Source organism: Lupinus angustifolius, chromosome LG16 (assembly GCF_001865875.1).
Source record: "Lupinus angustifolius cultivar Tanjil chromosome LG16, LupAngTanjil_v1.0, whole genome shotgun sequence".
NCBI lineage: Eukaryota > Viridiplantae > Streptophyta > Magnoliopsida > Fabales > Fabaceae > Lupinus > Lupinus angustifolius.
The window spans coordinates 18,143,514-18,160,313 of NC_032024.1; the positions used below are offsets into that span (position 1 = coordinate 18,143,514).

Genomic DNA, 16,800 nt, shown 5'->3' on the forward strand with positions numbered 1-16,800 from the left:
TTTAACTAGCCCAACCAATAGTCCGTTAATCTGATTATTAAATTTAACGCTATAATCTGACTAAGTCGATGACTGAGTTAAATTTAATAACATTGATTAAGTTGTTCATAATCAATTAAAACATGACAAATGGATGACGATAATGCAATTTTATATAACCAATTGTGTAAAAATATTAGCAATAAGAGTTATACATACAAGTTTTTTTCGAGATGTGCATGCACACACCCTCAATATAATGTGCATCTGCCCCGGGATACAGTCTTATATTTCCATTAAAAAATAACCTATAACTTTAATTATATTATTTGACTATTTTACATGGTTACTTATATATTACTTTTATTTATCATATATTTTTTTTGTTATCTTATTTATCATATTCAATTCCAAGACCGCACCATTTACCCATTATTTATTTTTTAATTATTTATGCAAAATCATTTCCTTTTAGAATTTAAGATTAAATCTAAAATCATGTATTTTCTAAAAATGTTATTTTATGAAAATCTGGAATATAATATAATACTTGTATCAATGCATGCATCCAAAAAAATAAACAATCACAAATAATGTTATTTTGATTTTCAATTTTATTCACTATCTCAAATCCCACTTTTTTAGTGTTTCTTATTCTAATTTTGATTTTTTTTTTTTAAATTGAAACCAATTATAGGACACGTGAATATAATTAACATTAAATGTTTATTCTTGAATCTATAACATAATAAATATATGTCTAATAATTTACATGTGAAATTAGTGCTTTAAGTTGGGGACCATATCAAGTGACACAAAATTATAATGATGCGGCCATATCAGGATACATGACAACCATAATGTGTACACCCTCACTATAATGTTCATTCCCCTATGTATAGTTTTATATTCCAAAGCGAAAATGAATAAATGTTATTACTTCATTAATTAATTGTTGTATGAAAATAACCAATAACTTTAATTATATTATTTGACTGTTTTATATGGTTAATTTTATGTACTTTGATTTATCATATTCAATTCTAAGACCACACGGTATATAGTCTCATTATTTAATTTTTACATTATTTATACCAAATTATTTCCTTTTAGAATATAAGATAAAATCTATAATCATGTATTGTCTAAATATTTGTTATTTTTAGAAAATCTAGAATATATTATAATACCATTTAATTGTTTTTTATTTTACAAAAGTTAATGCAATCAACATATGTCTAATCTATAAGTTTTATGATGTCATTACGGTGACTATCACAACAACTTCACACCATAATTGTTACGTGACACCAAATAATAATGATGTGGTTGTATCGGGATACAAGACAACCATAATGTGCAAACCCTCACTATAATGTGCTTCTTCCCATGTATATAGTCTTATATTTCAAAGCGAAATAATATTTCTAAAATTTAAAGTCATGAGTCAATGTCATTAATTACTTCCTTAATTATTTGTTCTATGAAAATAACCAATAACTTTAATTATATTATTTGACTGTTTTATATGGTTACTTCTATATTACTTTGATTTATCATATTTAATTCCAAGACCACACCATTTAGTCCCATTTTTTAATACCCTTTATCATATTATAATACCATTTAATTATTTAATATTTTACAAAAGTTAATGCAATCAGCATATGTCGAATCTATAAATTTTATGATTTTGCATCTAATTTTGTAAAACTTGAATGTTAAAGAAAAGAAATTAAATATATCATATGTTTTCCATGTGAGAAATGTGTTTATGTGGTTAAATTATACTTTATATAAAATATTGCATGGAACATTTAAGTTTGTGAGTGACACGCTCAATGTATTCATAAGTCTGGGAGGTCACATGTAAGAGTTAGGTATTACAAAAAAGGCAGTAGCTTAATGGTAGCGGCTCATGGGTAAAGTAATTATTTATCCTTGAGGTCACGAGTTCAAGTCGCGGAAGACTCCCATTTGTGAGGAATAAAATACTGCAGGGAATATTTAAAACTTGTGGGTAGCACACTCAGTGTATTCATGGGCCTGAGAGGTCGCATGGCAGGGTTTGTTGGGGTGTTACACTTAACCGAATGAGGGATTGGACCGCTTTGAATTAGAGAAATTTCGGTCCGACCATGTTAAACCTAGTTGAACCGCAATAACCCGAGAAGAGAACAGAACAGTTCACTTAAAAATTTAAAAAAAAAAACTCTAATCTAACGTTTTTTTTACTCCAATTTACAAAAAAAAAAATGAAAAGATGTTATTTCAATATAATTATTTATATAAAATTTTATATTTATATATAACTATATATTTATAGATAAAAATGATAAAGTATATATTGTTAGGTATCACTAGTCTAGGAACATCTAGAAGGGGGTTGAATAAGTGTCGCGGTTATCTTGAAAGTGCAAGGTGTCAATGATAGCACTAGCAATGCTTTGCCTATGTTTTGATGAAGACAAGGTTCTATTAAGGCTTGACAATCAACATGCCTAGTGCTCATTTGGTCATATCTAGACTAGATATAAATAGAGTCATTATTCTAAGTAGTCTGAGATGTGTGCCGTAGTAAGTGAGTATAGGTGAGGTGAACCTAGGTGCAAGTCTCTCAAGCCATCATAATTGTCATATCCATTAGACATATCATATCCATTAGACATATCATCTAGTTAATTGTATGTTCATGCATTAATCATACATGTTATATGTGCATATTCGGCATAATATAATTGCTAGAACATGTATAGAAGTTATGCATAACATATGAGAAATTTACCTTTTGAACCATGTATTTTAATATGCCAATTATCGATTAACGTGGTGATTAATCGATTAACTCAACTGTTTTTCTGTTAAATAAGTGTTTCTGTTACAACTGTTTTCTGTTTCATTCTGTTGCACTGGTTAATCGATTAACGGGTTACCTTAATTGATTAACAGGTTTGTTATTTGTTATAACTAATTTCTGTTTTAACCGTTTAACTGTTTGCAACAAATCCAACTGTAAAAGCTGCCTAATATAAATAGAGGCAACTTCCATTGTATAGGACTGATTTTAGAGAGCATATTTCCTTTTGTATTCTATTTTTGCAAGAGAGTTGCATGTGTGAGAAGAGAGTTATCATGCTTAATTGATTTATGTTTTGCATACTGTTTTTCACATTCTTATGCTCATTTTTATCTTGCTCACATGTTCATGCATTATTTGTAATGATTGCTAGAGAGATATATTGATTCATGTTTTTGATTAACTCACATGTTCTTGATGGCTTGAGTGATTAGTGAGTGAGTTATTCTTAAGGTCTTTTACTTGTAATATTTCAGGCATTATTGTGTTTATAATACCTTGCTGTTTTAATATGTTTTCTGTGTATTTTTTATTGATCTCTTAGTGTCGTACCACCATAGAGATTGTGATTCTTCACCGAGACTAGGAGGTCTTGATTTGAGAACAAAAATCTTGGTTGGGGTTGTTTCGCGAGAAAGGTTTCCTCAGGCGATAGGTAGAGCCAAATCAAGGGTTTAGGTGTTCTAGATTTCAAGAAAGAAGTGTCCTATGTTTTTGTATTTTGAATTGGTGTGTGTAATCATACGTATATTCAATATTGTGAAGAAGAAAATCTCCCAAGATCAGAAGGGGAGGCCTGAATGTAGTTTGCAGTGGACCGCAAACAAACCAGGATAAAAATTCATCTTTGTATGTTGTTCTCTTCCTAAATCTTCTTTACTTTTCTTGATGTTTCAATGTGAATTTATAGCTTATATTTTGCATATTTGTTCACTGCCATATGCTTATTAATAGTGCTTAAAAATATATTATTTATCTCTGTTCAATTGATTTTAAATAACTATTAATTTGCCTCTCTAATCATTCTGTTCTGTCATGCGTTAATCGATTAAGACTATGTGTTAATTGAATAACTGAGCTGCTTCCAGAATTGGGTTTCGGTGCAAGAATCAGTGATTAAAATAATAAAAAATTAAGCAAGTTTCTAGAAACCCACATTTATCCCTTATTTTCTTCTAAAATAAAATAACAAAAAAAGTCAGAAAATTAGTTCAGATTATGATCTCTCAAAAAGTGCAACAAATTTTTTTTAAAGATAAAATCATCAGTTTACCATATTAGAAGAGAGTTATTTGTTTTGTTTTACTATAAATATGAGTTTAGGCTATTCAGGTTAAAGACACAAAAAATACAAAAACACACATCCTTCCGACATTGAAACCAATCTTCATCATAGAAAGATCAGTTCAATTTTCTAATTATTTTCAAGGGTAAAAATATAAATTAAAGGATATAAATATTTTTATCCTTTGATTTTTAAATGCTATTTCCAACAACTATTGACTATAGAGACACCAATAATAATATTAAACATAATTATAGCAATAATAATAGCCACATATTCTAATTATACTAAAAAAATCATTTTTAAAATAAGAGTATTATTTTAAATAAAAATATTTTTATTATTTTTACATATATTTTTAAGCTAATAAGTGGTGCAGACAATAGTTTTTGCTGCTTCATCTTTTTTGAAAAGTATATTTTTTACTAGTTTTATATGACATTAAGATGCAATGTGGTACGGATATTAGCTTCTACCGCTTCACTCTTGTTAAAGTGGATATATTAATTATTAATATTTGTATATTAAGATAGGATAAATTAACTTCTTAAATTTTTTAATCTCTATAAGATGGAATGTGGTATGAACATTAGTTGATGTTGTTTCACTCTTATAAAAGTGGATAAATATAAATCAACCAATTTTTATCAAATAAATCTATTAATCAACATCACTCTTTTTTTTTAGAACTTAGAACTATGTAGTCTTAATTCTCTACAGCATATAAGATATGTAAGAGCGAGATTAATTATTATTACACACAAAAATAAAAATAAATATTTTATTTAAACAATTTAATTTTAAACTGCTATTATTTCATTAATTTTGTTCCTTTAAATATGTTTGAGGAATGATAACTTTTTTTAAGCAAAGGGTGAAAGAACACCCAGCCATATATTAGAAAAGGCTCATATAAAACTAGGGTTGTTTTGGTGCAAACTTAAATATGTTTGTTCTAAGGAGAGTGGATGAGAAACTAATTTGCTTTTGTTTTATATATATATATTAGAATATAATATAGTATCACTTAATTATTTTTATTCCATAAAATTAATTCAATTTTGTGAAAGTCAAATGTTAACAAATCAAACTATGGCCTTTTCAAAAAAAATATATATATATTGTGTGGGAGTGAGAGAAATCGGTCACGTTAAAATATAATTTATACTAGATTTAAAACATTTGTATTTATAGTAATTATTAACTACATATAATATGCAAATACACGGTTGAACAATTCATTATAGTGGACCATATTAATTATTAACTATATTATATTTCTTTAAAAAATGCAAGAAATAGTTATTTCACCACCATTTGAAATGAAATAATGATTTTACTATCGATATTCTATTAATATTATTACAACTTACTGCATTGAGTTGGCTTAAACGACACAGTTTTCTTCTGCCTATCAATACCAATGAGAAAATCAACTTGAGCAATGTTTCCATAGATTGGAACATCATTGGTTGGGTTAAAATTAAAGCACATTATACCATCACCAAATTTGAAAAATGTGTTAAGTTGATTCAACACAATATCTGCACCACCAAAATGAACAATAATTGGTGGGGCTTTAAGTGTAGATGCTGAGGATTTATAACAAAGTTTTAGTGGTGGACGTAATAGCTTTGGGTCAGTGACACGCTCTGATTTGATTTGTGCTACTACTAGAGACTCCAATCTATTATAGAAATCCACCGGTAGAAAAGACAATGTTGTACCCGAGTCAATTATAATGTTACCTGTATTACCAACTGGGCCAACCTTCAAATTCAAATCGAGCTTTTTACCTGCCACGGTCATTCCCTTCAAAGTAAGATAATAATATGTCGGGGAACGACCAGATGCGAGCGGAGTAGACACTGTTCCCGGACCAGAAACCACAGCATTTTCTCCAAAGTTTAATAAACTTGGGATGTTACGTTCTCGTGCCAAACAATATGAAAATTTGTTATGAATTGTAACACCTAGTTGAGATGTAAGTGAGGAAGCACCATTTCCTAGACCAACTATTCCTGTACTTTTAGGTTGAAAAATACCATGATTGTTGTGACCACAACCAAATATAATCTTAACAACATGAGAATTTGTAACATTAGTACCAAAAGTGAGTGTTTCAAATGCAACATCTCCATTTGAAAATGATGCATCCCCATATGAGACTTTATATTGGCATTTTGATTCCACAGTTCCATTCTTGCAACTATTATCCTTTATTAATTTACACGCTTGTGAAGAACAAGAAGCAACTTTGTAAGTTTTGGATTTGGAAGGGTCGAAGATTGAATCTGTTTGGTTGTAACAATTCTCACAAGGTTTGCACTGTAACCAAATTAGGTCACTACCTGTGTCAGCAACTGCCATAACATCAAAACTTGGAGTGCCAATAGAGAACTTCATCAAGAATTCTCCATTTGTGTTTGTTATTGGAGCTTGTATTACATTATAATAGGCACCATGGAAGAAAAGTTTAACTCGATTCAAAGAACGATGAATGGCATTATTCGTTCTCTCAAATTGGGTTTGAGAGGAGTTGTAGAATGGAGATTTTGGAGAATCTCTATGAATGAGTTCAACACTAAAGCCATGATTGAGTGCCTTAACTAGATATATATCACCATTGAAGATGGTTGACAATGTAATTGATAGAACAATAAGGACGTAGTGATAAACTAACATGTTGAGTGTTGAAGCCATGGTTGAAAACTTTGAAGCTTAGATATATAGGCACCATCCATGGTGCTACAAGGGTCTTAAATACGTAACACGTATAAATATCTATCAAAGACTTCACACATAAAATGAGTGGTTTAAATTGCCGACTGCATTATGTAATATGACCATAATATTGCAATTACGATGACAAGTGCAATAGTGTCACACCGAAATTATAGTGTGATAGCGAATCACAATGATGTGACCAATCGGGACTCAACACAACCACGTTGAATTACATTATAGCCTATCTAATTCAAAAATATTTTTTAATTATAAAATAATTAACACTGTAGTGGCCATAATACAGTTTGCAACGACTGTAATCATAATAATCACAACCACGAAAAAGAAGTGATTTAAAAAATGCTTAATTGAAAAGTGATTTTAAAAAGAATGATTTTCTACAAAAAAAAAATTAGTTTCAAAATGTGGATGGATTGTGTATCTACCGGTAAAAATCCAAAATATATTAAAAATATTGCAACCAACTTGTGCAATTGTTTCATTCTTTCATATAACCCTATATGTTATTTTAAGCGATCAAAAAGAGAAAAATAAAAAAATTCAAAACATAATTTAATTTTTCGATCAAACACAAATATTTTTAATCATACAAACATATAAAATAAAATTACTATTACAACATGGACTATTTTTTTTAATAGAAAGTATTTTATCAAAAAAGGAAAGAAATCACTCTTTTATAAAAAAATCAATTGATATATTAAATATCATGCTTTATTGTTTTTTGGTGCATTATTTCTATCCTTATTGAAATGAGGTATGAGTGATCCATATTTTTTTTTCCTTTTACAATTTCTTTCCTCTATCAATTTTGAGAGAAATATTCAAAGAATGGCAAAGGGCTAGAATGTCCTATAAAATACAAGTTATTTTAAGCAATGAAAATGAGAAAAATAGTAAAATAAATTACAAAACATGATTAAAACGCAATTTATATTGTCAATTAAATGAAATTATTTTTAATGAAACAACATAAAAAACAAAAAGTCACCACTTTAAAATTATAATTGAAAATTTATTTACTATGAAATATTTAATCAACATGTCGTAACATCATAATTTTGAATTAACAACATAACATTATTGCTTAACAATATGAAATCACAATTATTGCAAAAAAATATTTAGCATCAACAATATGAAATCAATACGGCATAATTCTAAGTAGAAAAATATTTATTGATAACAAACAAAGCGTAACACAATCATTGAAATGATGAATTGAGTAAAAGAATAGAATTTCTAATATCCTTCCTACATCCTTAATGTGATTATTATTTATATAATTTTTATATTTTAAATTTATTGGACAAAATATTTACTTTTATTTTGTATTCATTGTTTATCATTAAATAAAATGTTTATTACTAATGTTAATAGATTTTAAAGAATATCATTAATTTGTTATCTTTATTATTGGTAATTGTTATTACTTATATTAAAATATTGTTCTTTTTATTAAATCAACTATAAGTGACATAAAATGACCATGCAAAGATGATTGAAGAAAATGAAATGACATCAAGACTCTTCCTACGTGTTTTATCTTGTTCATTTGTTCTTGGAACCAAACCCGCTTGGAACCAGTGTGTATATTAGTACTCAACATATCCGTACGTATTCAAGAATTGCAACATGTTAAAAATATTTATGAATATCTTATGCAATTGTATGTGTTTTCTATAAACTATACAAGTTATTTAATCAACATAATATTATATCACAATTTTTAATTGATAATATAACATTATTCCTTAATATCATAACATCATAATTATGTGGGGGAAATATTTGAATCAAGACTACATATAGTTATAAGTAGAAAATTATTTGTTTGTTGGGTGTATTTTATTTATTTTTAAGAACATAAGGAGCATAGTGCAACCATTAAAATGATTGACTTCATCCATCCTAAATGTGATTAATATTTTTATATTTTAAAATTAATTGATAAAATATTTGCTTTATTTTTATTTTGTATTCATTGTTTATCCTTAAATAAAATGTTTATTACTATCATTATTTCTAATGCTAATCGATGTTAGTTTTAAAGAAAGGTTTTAATTTATTATTTTTATTATTGATAATTTTTTTATATTAAATTTTTTTCTTTTTATTAAATTGACTATAACTGATATATCATGACAATTAGAAGATGATATGAGAAAAAGAACCCTTCCTAAGCCTTTTATGATTTTAACTTAAGAGATCAATAATTAAGTTTTCTTTATTTTATATTTAGAAATCATCATTTATTATTTATTACTGTGAAGATCTATTTCTAACGAAATTATAATACTCATTTTTTTTAATTAACTAAATATTCATTTATTATTAGTTTACTACAAATGATTAAAATAGATAATAATAAATGAATATTTTTAATAAAAAATAAATCTAATAATCCATTCTAATAAAAATAATAATTGAATATCTTATTAATAAAAAAATAAATAACTAACAATAATAAAACACACACAAACATTTTCTACCCGAAACTACATAAATCTTATATCAATTTAGAGAGAAACACTGAGAGAAATATTTTCTACCTTGAACTACATTTTCTCCCACCTACCTCTTTGTGTCTTATAGTAATTAGCATAGACAAATACTTAGGAATTTCAAACATATTAAAAATAATTATGATAACTTATGTTATTATATGTGTGTTTTCTATAAACTATAAGTTATTTTAGGCTATGAAAACGAGAAAATTAAAACACTATTGTTGATTAAACACAATTACTTTAACTCAAACAACCATTAAAAAACAAAGTCACAATTCAAAGTTATAATTGAAAATCTATTTAGTATGAATTATTTAATCAACATAAAATTACATCACAATTTTGAATTAACACCTTAACATCATAGTTTAATAACATAATATTACAATTAATGCAAGAACATTATTTTACACGAACAATAGGGAATCAAAACCATATAATTTTAGGTAGAAAAATATTTATTTATTAGATGTATTTTATTTAGTTTTAGGAACCTGAAGATTATAGCGCGACTGTTGAAATAATGAATTGACCAAAATAAGTAAATACATGATTCCATTCATCCATCTTTAAGGCCCGCTATTATTTTTATAATTTTTATATTTTAAATTTAATTGATAAGATGTGTACTTTTGTTATTCTGGATTCATTACTTATTGTTAAATAAAATCTTTATTATTGTTGTAACGCCCCGAAATTTTTTCCAAAAAATCATGCTAAAAATGGGTAGTTTTTCGTTTAATAATGATGCCATATAAAATTTATATACTTATATTCGTTTCACTTTCGGAACATCACTTTAAGTAACATACAAAATGCAGATAATAAAAAACATCATTACGTAAAGGTAATAAGAAATATAACTCAATATAACTTTGAATCATACTTCATTAAAATATCATGAAATGTTGGTACAAAGTACAAGGCGAAACCTAATCGTCGCCAAATAAAACTACTCACAAAATAAATACTCTACACAGGTACACTAATAAAAAAGCACAAGGGTCTGTGTAGGTATAACCGTTTTTCTCAATCCTCCATGCCCCTCTTGAGAAATCGAAAAGGCGGTAACTCAGAATCCTGGTCGAGAAACGGCCACTCTTATTAGCACAAAAAATATAAAATTTTGTTTTATTAATTAAGTTATTTTTTAAATTAAACGTATAATAACGTCTATGTGATTAGTGAGAGTATCGTCTTAGTATAAGAGTATGGGCGGACATGGTACTAATACCTTTCCGGACTCGTAACCGACTTCCGAATCCAAACCTCTAACTTAAAAGACGATCTTATCCTAAATTGAGCTTAAAGATATTTTTCAATATTTTAACCATAAAAACATGGTGGCGACTCCCAAAAAGTCGCGTAGCCGAAAATAGGGAAGCGATAATCATTTTCATGGAAAAATTAATTAAGAGTAAATTACACTCACTCCCCTAAATTTTTAGTGAAATTATACAAATCACCGCTCTTTTTTTGTACTTACACAAATCACTCTTATTTATGTACATACATTAAACTAATTACTTATGAACGAGAAATAAGTGTAGAGTTTTAAACAAAAACGAAGTTATGAGTTTAGTTAAGTTAAATGAAATAAGGTATATTGTGAAGACAAGTCCAAATAACAGAAGAGTCGACATTTCTCATTATTTTTTGTTTGTTACAAAATGCATCAAAATTTCTAAGGAAATATTGTTAAAATCACTCTTATACTATTGTAACGAACCAAAAAAATAAAAAGATACTAACTCATATACTACATGTATAGTTAGTGTAATGTATGTATATAAATTACGAGAGTTTGAAAAGATATAGTAAAAGGATTGATTGTTCATTTCCTATTTTCATTTTTAATGAAATCAGAAAATAAGGTTAAAAACATGTTTTTATAGTTGTTTTCATGTCATATTTAATAAAACATAATCTTAGTTTTCGAAAATTTTGAAAAATGAAAAAATATCATTTCCAATATTTTCAATAATGAAGCACTCATATTTCTTGAAAATTTTCACACTTTTATTACTCGATTTGTTTAATATTTTTGATGTTTTAACTCTTCCATGTTATTCCAAATCATGTTTTGAAAAACCAACACAAATTTATACTTTACTTTTCAACTATACCCTTATTATTTATTACTCATATTTCTTCATCTTTTAAATCAATTTTTAAATGTGTATTAAATCTATTTATTTTAATAATTTCTTAAATTATTTGCATAAACACCAAAAAATATGGAATGATAGAATATATTTTCAACAAAAAGTCAAAATCAATTAATGAATTTTTCCACTATGCATTTAGACTACCACACATGTTCATAATAGAATTAATTTTTTTCTCTCTCAATATAACAACTTTTCTTATCTTAATGAGATTGTTCAAATAGTTCAATCATGGATATGGTAATATATGATTTTGGAATGAAAATTATCACTCGTTGAAGTTAGTAAACCTAAAATAAATAATAGAGATCGAACTTGTATATTACTAATTTATTTTAAATTTTTGAAGGACACCTACAATTCCACGATGTTCATTATGACATTTCACACATCTTTTTGATAGCTAATGATCAAGTCTCATTCTATTTCTATTGAATTCAGCAAGAATGAAATTAGGTGCAAAATCTAGTCTTATTTTTTAGTACTATCATTGATATCCCCTCACCTTATAAGTAAAGAACTAATCAATTTTGTAATGCATGACTGCTCCTCCTAACAAGTACCGCTCTGAGGAGTCAAACTCTTGACCTTTTAGTAATCATAAAGATCTAGCATGATCTCACACCACTAAACCAACACCTTATTAATATAGACTATAGACTAGTCATATGTTGATTGCTTTAATTTTGTAGAATATAAATAATTAACAAATACTATACTATATCTACATTTTCCAAAGATAACATTTTTAGCAAGTATGTAATCCTAGTTTTTATATTTAAATTCTAAAATAAAATGGTTTAGAATAAATAATGTAAAAATTAAATAAAGTAATTTGGTCTTAGAAATGAATATGTCAAATCAAAGTAATATAAAAGTAAGAATTAAATAATGCATTTAAAATTAAAATAATGTTTTCATGGTACATTTAATTAATTACAATGACCTAAAATTCATTAATTTAAATTTTTGAAACAATGGTTCACCTATTCTTTATTAAATTAATTACAATAATACACATATGGAGTAATGTACTATAAATATCTAAGCATAATTTCAAATTTTCAACCACTGCCTCACACTCATCATGTCAACTTATCAATCAAATTATCAACCATCCTATATGAGGCACTCTAGGACTCCTATATCTCACGCCCCTATTTTTTATTACAAGACTTTTCGGAGTCGCCAATTACATTTTCCATTTAAAACTTACTAAACATTTTTATGATCAATTTAGGATTAAAGGTCTTTTGAATAAGTGTTCTGAACTCGGAAGTTGATTACGAATTAAGAAATGTATTAACATATTGTCCGCCTATAATAAAACAACACCCGAATTAATTACATGAATTATATATACAATTGATTTATTTTATTAAAAATTAAATTGTTAAAACAAATATTTATCATTTATTTTTGTGTCTGAGAAAAATAAATTTTGTTCATTCGTACCTTTATTTATTAGTGAATCAAGACTACGTAATTCTTAGTAAAATATTAATTCTTTGGTTTAATTAAAAAATTGTTTGATTCAAAAAAATGCTTAAACAAAATGTTCACTTTAATTAGTGATCCAATAACAAAAAAAATGGTGTTGGTCTTGGACCTTTTTCCGCTTTTAGAAAGAAGTTAGAGACGATGTGAATGATAATCGAACTATAAAAATTCCACTATATTCATTTAATAAATAAAAATAGATAAGTAATTTTAAATGAATTTAGTAGTAAAAAGATGATGTTGGTGATAGACATTCTTCCCTTTTTTGGCGAGTTAGAGATGAAAGGAAAGTAGAGAGAGAGAAAATATATTGGAATGAAATAGAAGTCAATTCAAACAACCATAAGAATACAAGAAAAATGTAAACACAACATCAAATCTCAATTAACTTCAAAAAGCTGAATCATTTCATATCTATTTCTTATGCATTAAAAATAATGTTTCATTTCATTTCACATAGAGACTGCTAGCTACCATGAACCTTCAGCACCAGCTGTTGGATTCCTGAAAGCAGAGAACTCCCAGTATGTTTTCAACGAGAATGGCGGGAAAACAGTTGCGCCTTCTTCGGTAATTTTCGATATCTGCAAAAATTCAACATTACAGATACACAATATCATAATGGAATTAATTGATAACCAATTCAATTCAAGACTAATTCAAATCCGGGAATACGGGCATGCTAGCCATGAGGATTTGATGAACATTTAGCAGCTATGATTTAGGACTACATATTCAGAGATTTCACTGATGTTACATGTTTTGATAACTTGCAAATTGGGAAGAGGGGAAATGGAAACAGGGCAATACCTGAATCTTGTTAACAGCAGATCGATCACGATATAAAAGCACGTGCATGCACTTTTCTAGTAACTTGACACCTTCTTCAAAGGTTAAGTTTTCGTTCCACTCCTCACGGAGAATTGGCCTAGCAAGATGATTTCCTAGCCCAGTTGCTACGTGGTTGTCTTCAAAATTGACGCCAATCATGTTAACCTGGATATGATTCACAAATACAGAAACTGAATTGCAGATAACTAAACTATGGAATCAAACATAAAAGGCAAAGTAAGGTATACCGTGCCGAGGTACTTCTGCCCATTTTTCACACCACCAAGTATAAGAGAGTTCCACAACGGGTTGAATTTGTTGCGCCTATTATACATCGTGCGAGTTAAATAGTTGTGCACCTCCTTGGGTTAAGGCTTCAGCACAATTCAAAATCAACAATCGGGTGGAAAGATTAATGTTGTAATATTGAAAATTTAAGGGGGAAAATAAACAGACGGTGCCCTTTTCCTCAATCTTCGAAACAAAATAATTAATAAGCCAAGCACAGGAAATATTTAACTATGCAGACCCTTCTGTGCTTCTCTTAATTGAAATAACCGGTTCAACTCAATAACAATTATTTATAAATTAAAAAAAAATACGAGCGCTCACATAAGCTCATCAAGATAGCGTAGAATCTCCTGAAAGTCACTTATTTCGCCGCTGGCACCAAGAAGAGAATGTTTTCCAATAGGCTTCAATCGCTCAATGCTCTTGTATCGCAGGGTAGAACCATAAGAACCTATCATTATATACATCATTGACACAAGATAAAGTTAGGCCAATACTAAAAAACACTGAATTATGCGAAGATGGCACATCTATGAATCAGAAAACAGCCACCGAAAACCAAAACTTATAGCGAATGAAATTTTATTTATCCAGAAAAGGAAAACACTCTTGAAAATCAATTTCTGGTAGAGCCGGATTGAGCTCATTTAAGGTCCTGAATGTTTAAGATTCTTGGAAAAGTGATTCTCTAAAGTCAATTTTGGCAGAAACATTTTTTTTTAGAAAAGCAGAGAAATTTAGCCTATTTTTTCTCAGATTAACAATTTAGTAAAGCTCATCCAAACAAGCATATAAATGCCAGAAGTGATATTTTATTAAAATATTCAAGAAAAAACCAATCAAAATTCAAAAGGACAGTTAAGAAGCTAAAGTTGATTGAAATAAAACTAAGATGTAACAAATCATTATATTATATCCATCATTGGCATGAGATGCAGAGTAACACCTAATCCTGAAACATTTATGAATCAAAAGACAGCCACTCAAACCAGCACTAGTAAGTTGTAACAAATCAAAATTTATTTGTCCAAAAAAAAGCCAAGTGAAAAGTGATTTGCATAAGAATCAGATTCCAGATTAAGGGAGCGCTTTGAAGAGCTTATAGTGAGTTTATTTTGGCTTATGAAAAAAATCTTATCAAATAGCTTATGACCTTCATAGAAGTTCTTATTAGCTTATTTCAATATGCATGTGAAAACAAGCTATGAATGGGGGAACTCGGAAGAGCTTATAAAAATGTCTTATTTCCAATAAGCACTAATTTTTTTAATTTACTTCAATAAGCTTGTCTAAGAAGCTTGGGAGTGAACCTCGTGCAACGGTAATGTTGTTTGACTTGTGACCTGCAGGTTATAGCTCCAAATCCTGAAAACAACCTCTCAACTTGAAAGTCTACATAAATGATAAATCTACCATCCCCAGACCCGCCTATTTGGGAGGGAGACTCGTGCATTGGTCTGCCCATTTTTTTAATCTTGTCTGAGAAGCTTATAACAATAAGCTCATTTTAGATTATTTATAAATAAAAAAAAGCTTTTTGAATATGTATTTTATTACCCAAATGCGCCCTAAATAAGGCTCACTGGATCCCCAACGTCGAGAGTTCAATTCCTGATAGCGACAAATAAAACTAAGTAAGGTATATGTAGCTATAAACTAGTAGACACAAATAAAAGAAGAAATTAAAATTAAGAAGCTAATAAAGTTGATTGAAAAAATGTAAGATGTTAACAAGATTAAAACTTGATGAGATTAATAATAGAGACCTCCCATATCAGCAGCCATAAGAATTCCATCTTTGTATTTGATAGCAATAACAGATGATCCAGTTACATATGGGTACCTAATTCATCAAAAAAAATAAAAATTAGGGTTCAAACCCAAAAAAAAAATCAATTATCAAATAACAAAAACATGTAACAAATAGTAATACAGTAATTGGAGAAAAATCAAGGTATAATATATAGGAATTAAGGTGATAATGGAGAATAAAAGAGGAATAGAATTACGTACAAAGTTCTTTGGCTTTCATTTACAGTGTTCATCATTGTTATAAGAGAGAGTGAGTATCAAGTCAAAACAAGAAGGGAACAAAATAGAACAAGTATCAGTTTGTTAAACGACGTCGTTTATCCTAAATTAATCAGAATTTCATGTATTGTTATTTCTAACTAGTGTACTTTATCCATGTGTTATTGTGAGTTAGTTTCTTGAATTTTTTTTGGAGACAATTTTTTTTATTAGATATATATTTTTTTAGAAATTATTATTTTGTTGAATTTTAAATTCAAATTTTTAAATATTGGATTTGATACTATTTCAGTAATTTAATTTGATGACATGTCATTCAATTTTAGTGATATAATTATGTATTAAGTGGTTTAATTGATCAAATTTATGTCTTTTCCAACTATTTTTTTTTTGATTATTTTCTTATATATTCAAATAATCTCATATTCACTCTTTCAACATTGTAATTGGATGAACACATTTCTATTTTATATAATTGTAATTTAATGTTTTTTCATCTAAACTTCTACGTTTTTTCAAAAAACTAATAGATAATATCATATTTATTTTCTTATATATTCGAAATAATCTCATATTTATTCTTCTTTTTTGTTGACAAAA

The 16,800-nt window shown here is 27.8% G+C and overlaps 2 protein-coding genes across 2 annotated transcripts; both read right to left on the reverse strand.

Moving 5' to 3' along the window:
* Positions 5,484–6,824, reverse strand: LOC109329395 (aspartic proteinase CDR1-like). Its single transcript, XM_019563060.1, has one exon. The coding sequence runs from the start codon at positions 6,822–6,824 to the stop codon at positions 5,484–5,486; it is 1,341 nt and encodes a 446-aa protein (XP_019418605.1).
* Positions 13,328–16,294, reverse strand: LOC109329396 (proteasome subunit beta type-4-like). The gene is made up of 6 exons (XM_019563061.1): positions 16,183–16,294; positions 15,936–16,012; positions 14,490–14,620; positions 14,127–14,246; positions 13,858–14,043; positions 13,328–13,631 (listed from the first exon to the last, which is right to left on the reverse strand). The coding sequence occupies exons 1-6, from the start codon at positions 16,215–16,217 to the stop codon at positions 13,518–13,520; spliced, it is 663 nt and encodes a 220-aa protein (XP_019418606.1). The 5' UTR covers positions 16,218–16,294; the 3' UTR covers positions 13,328–13,517.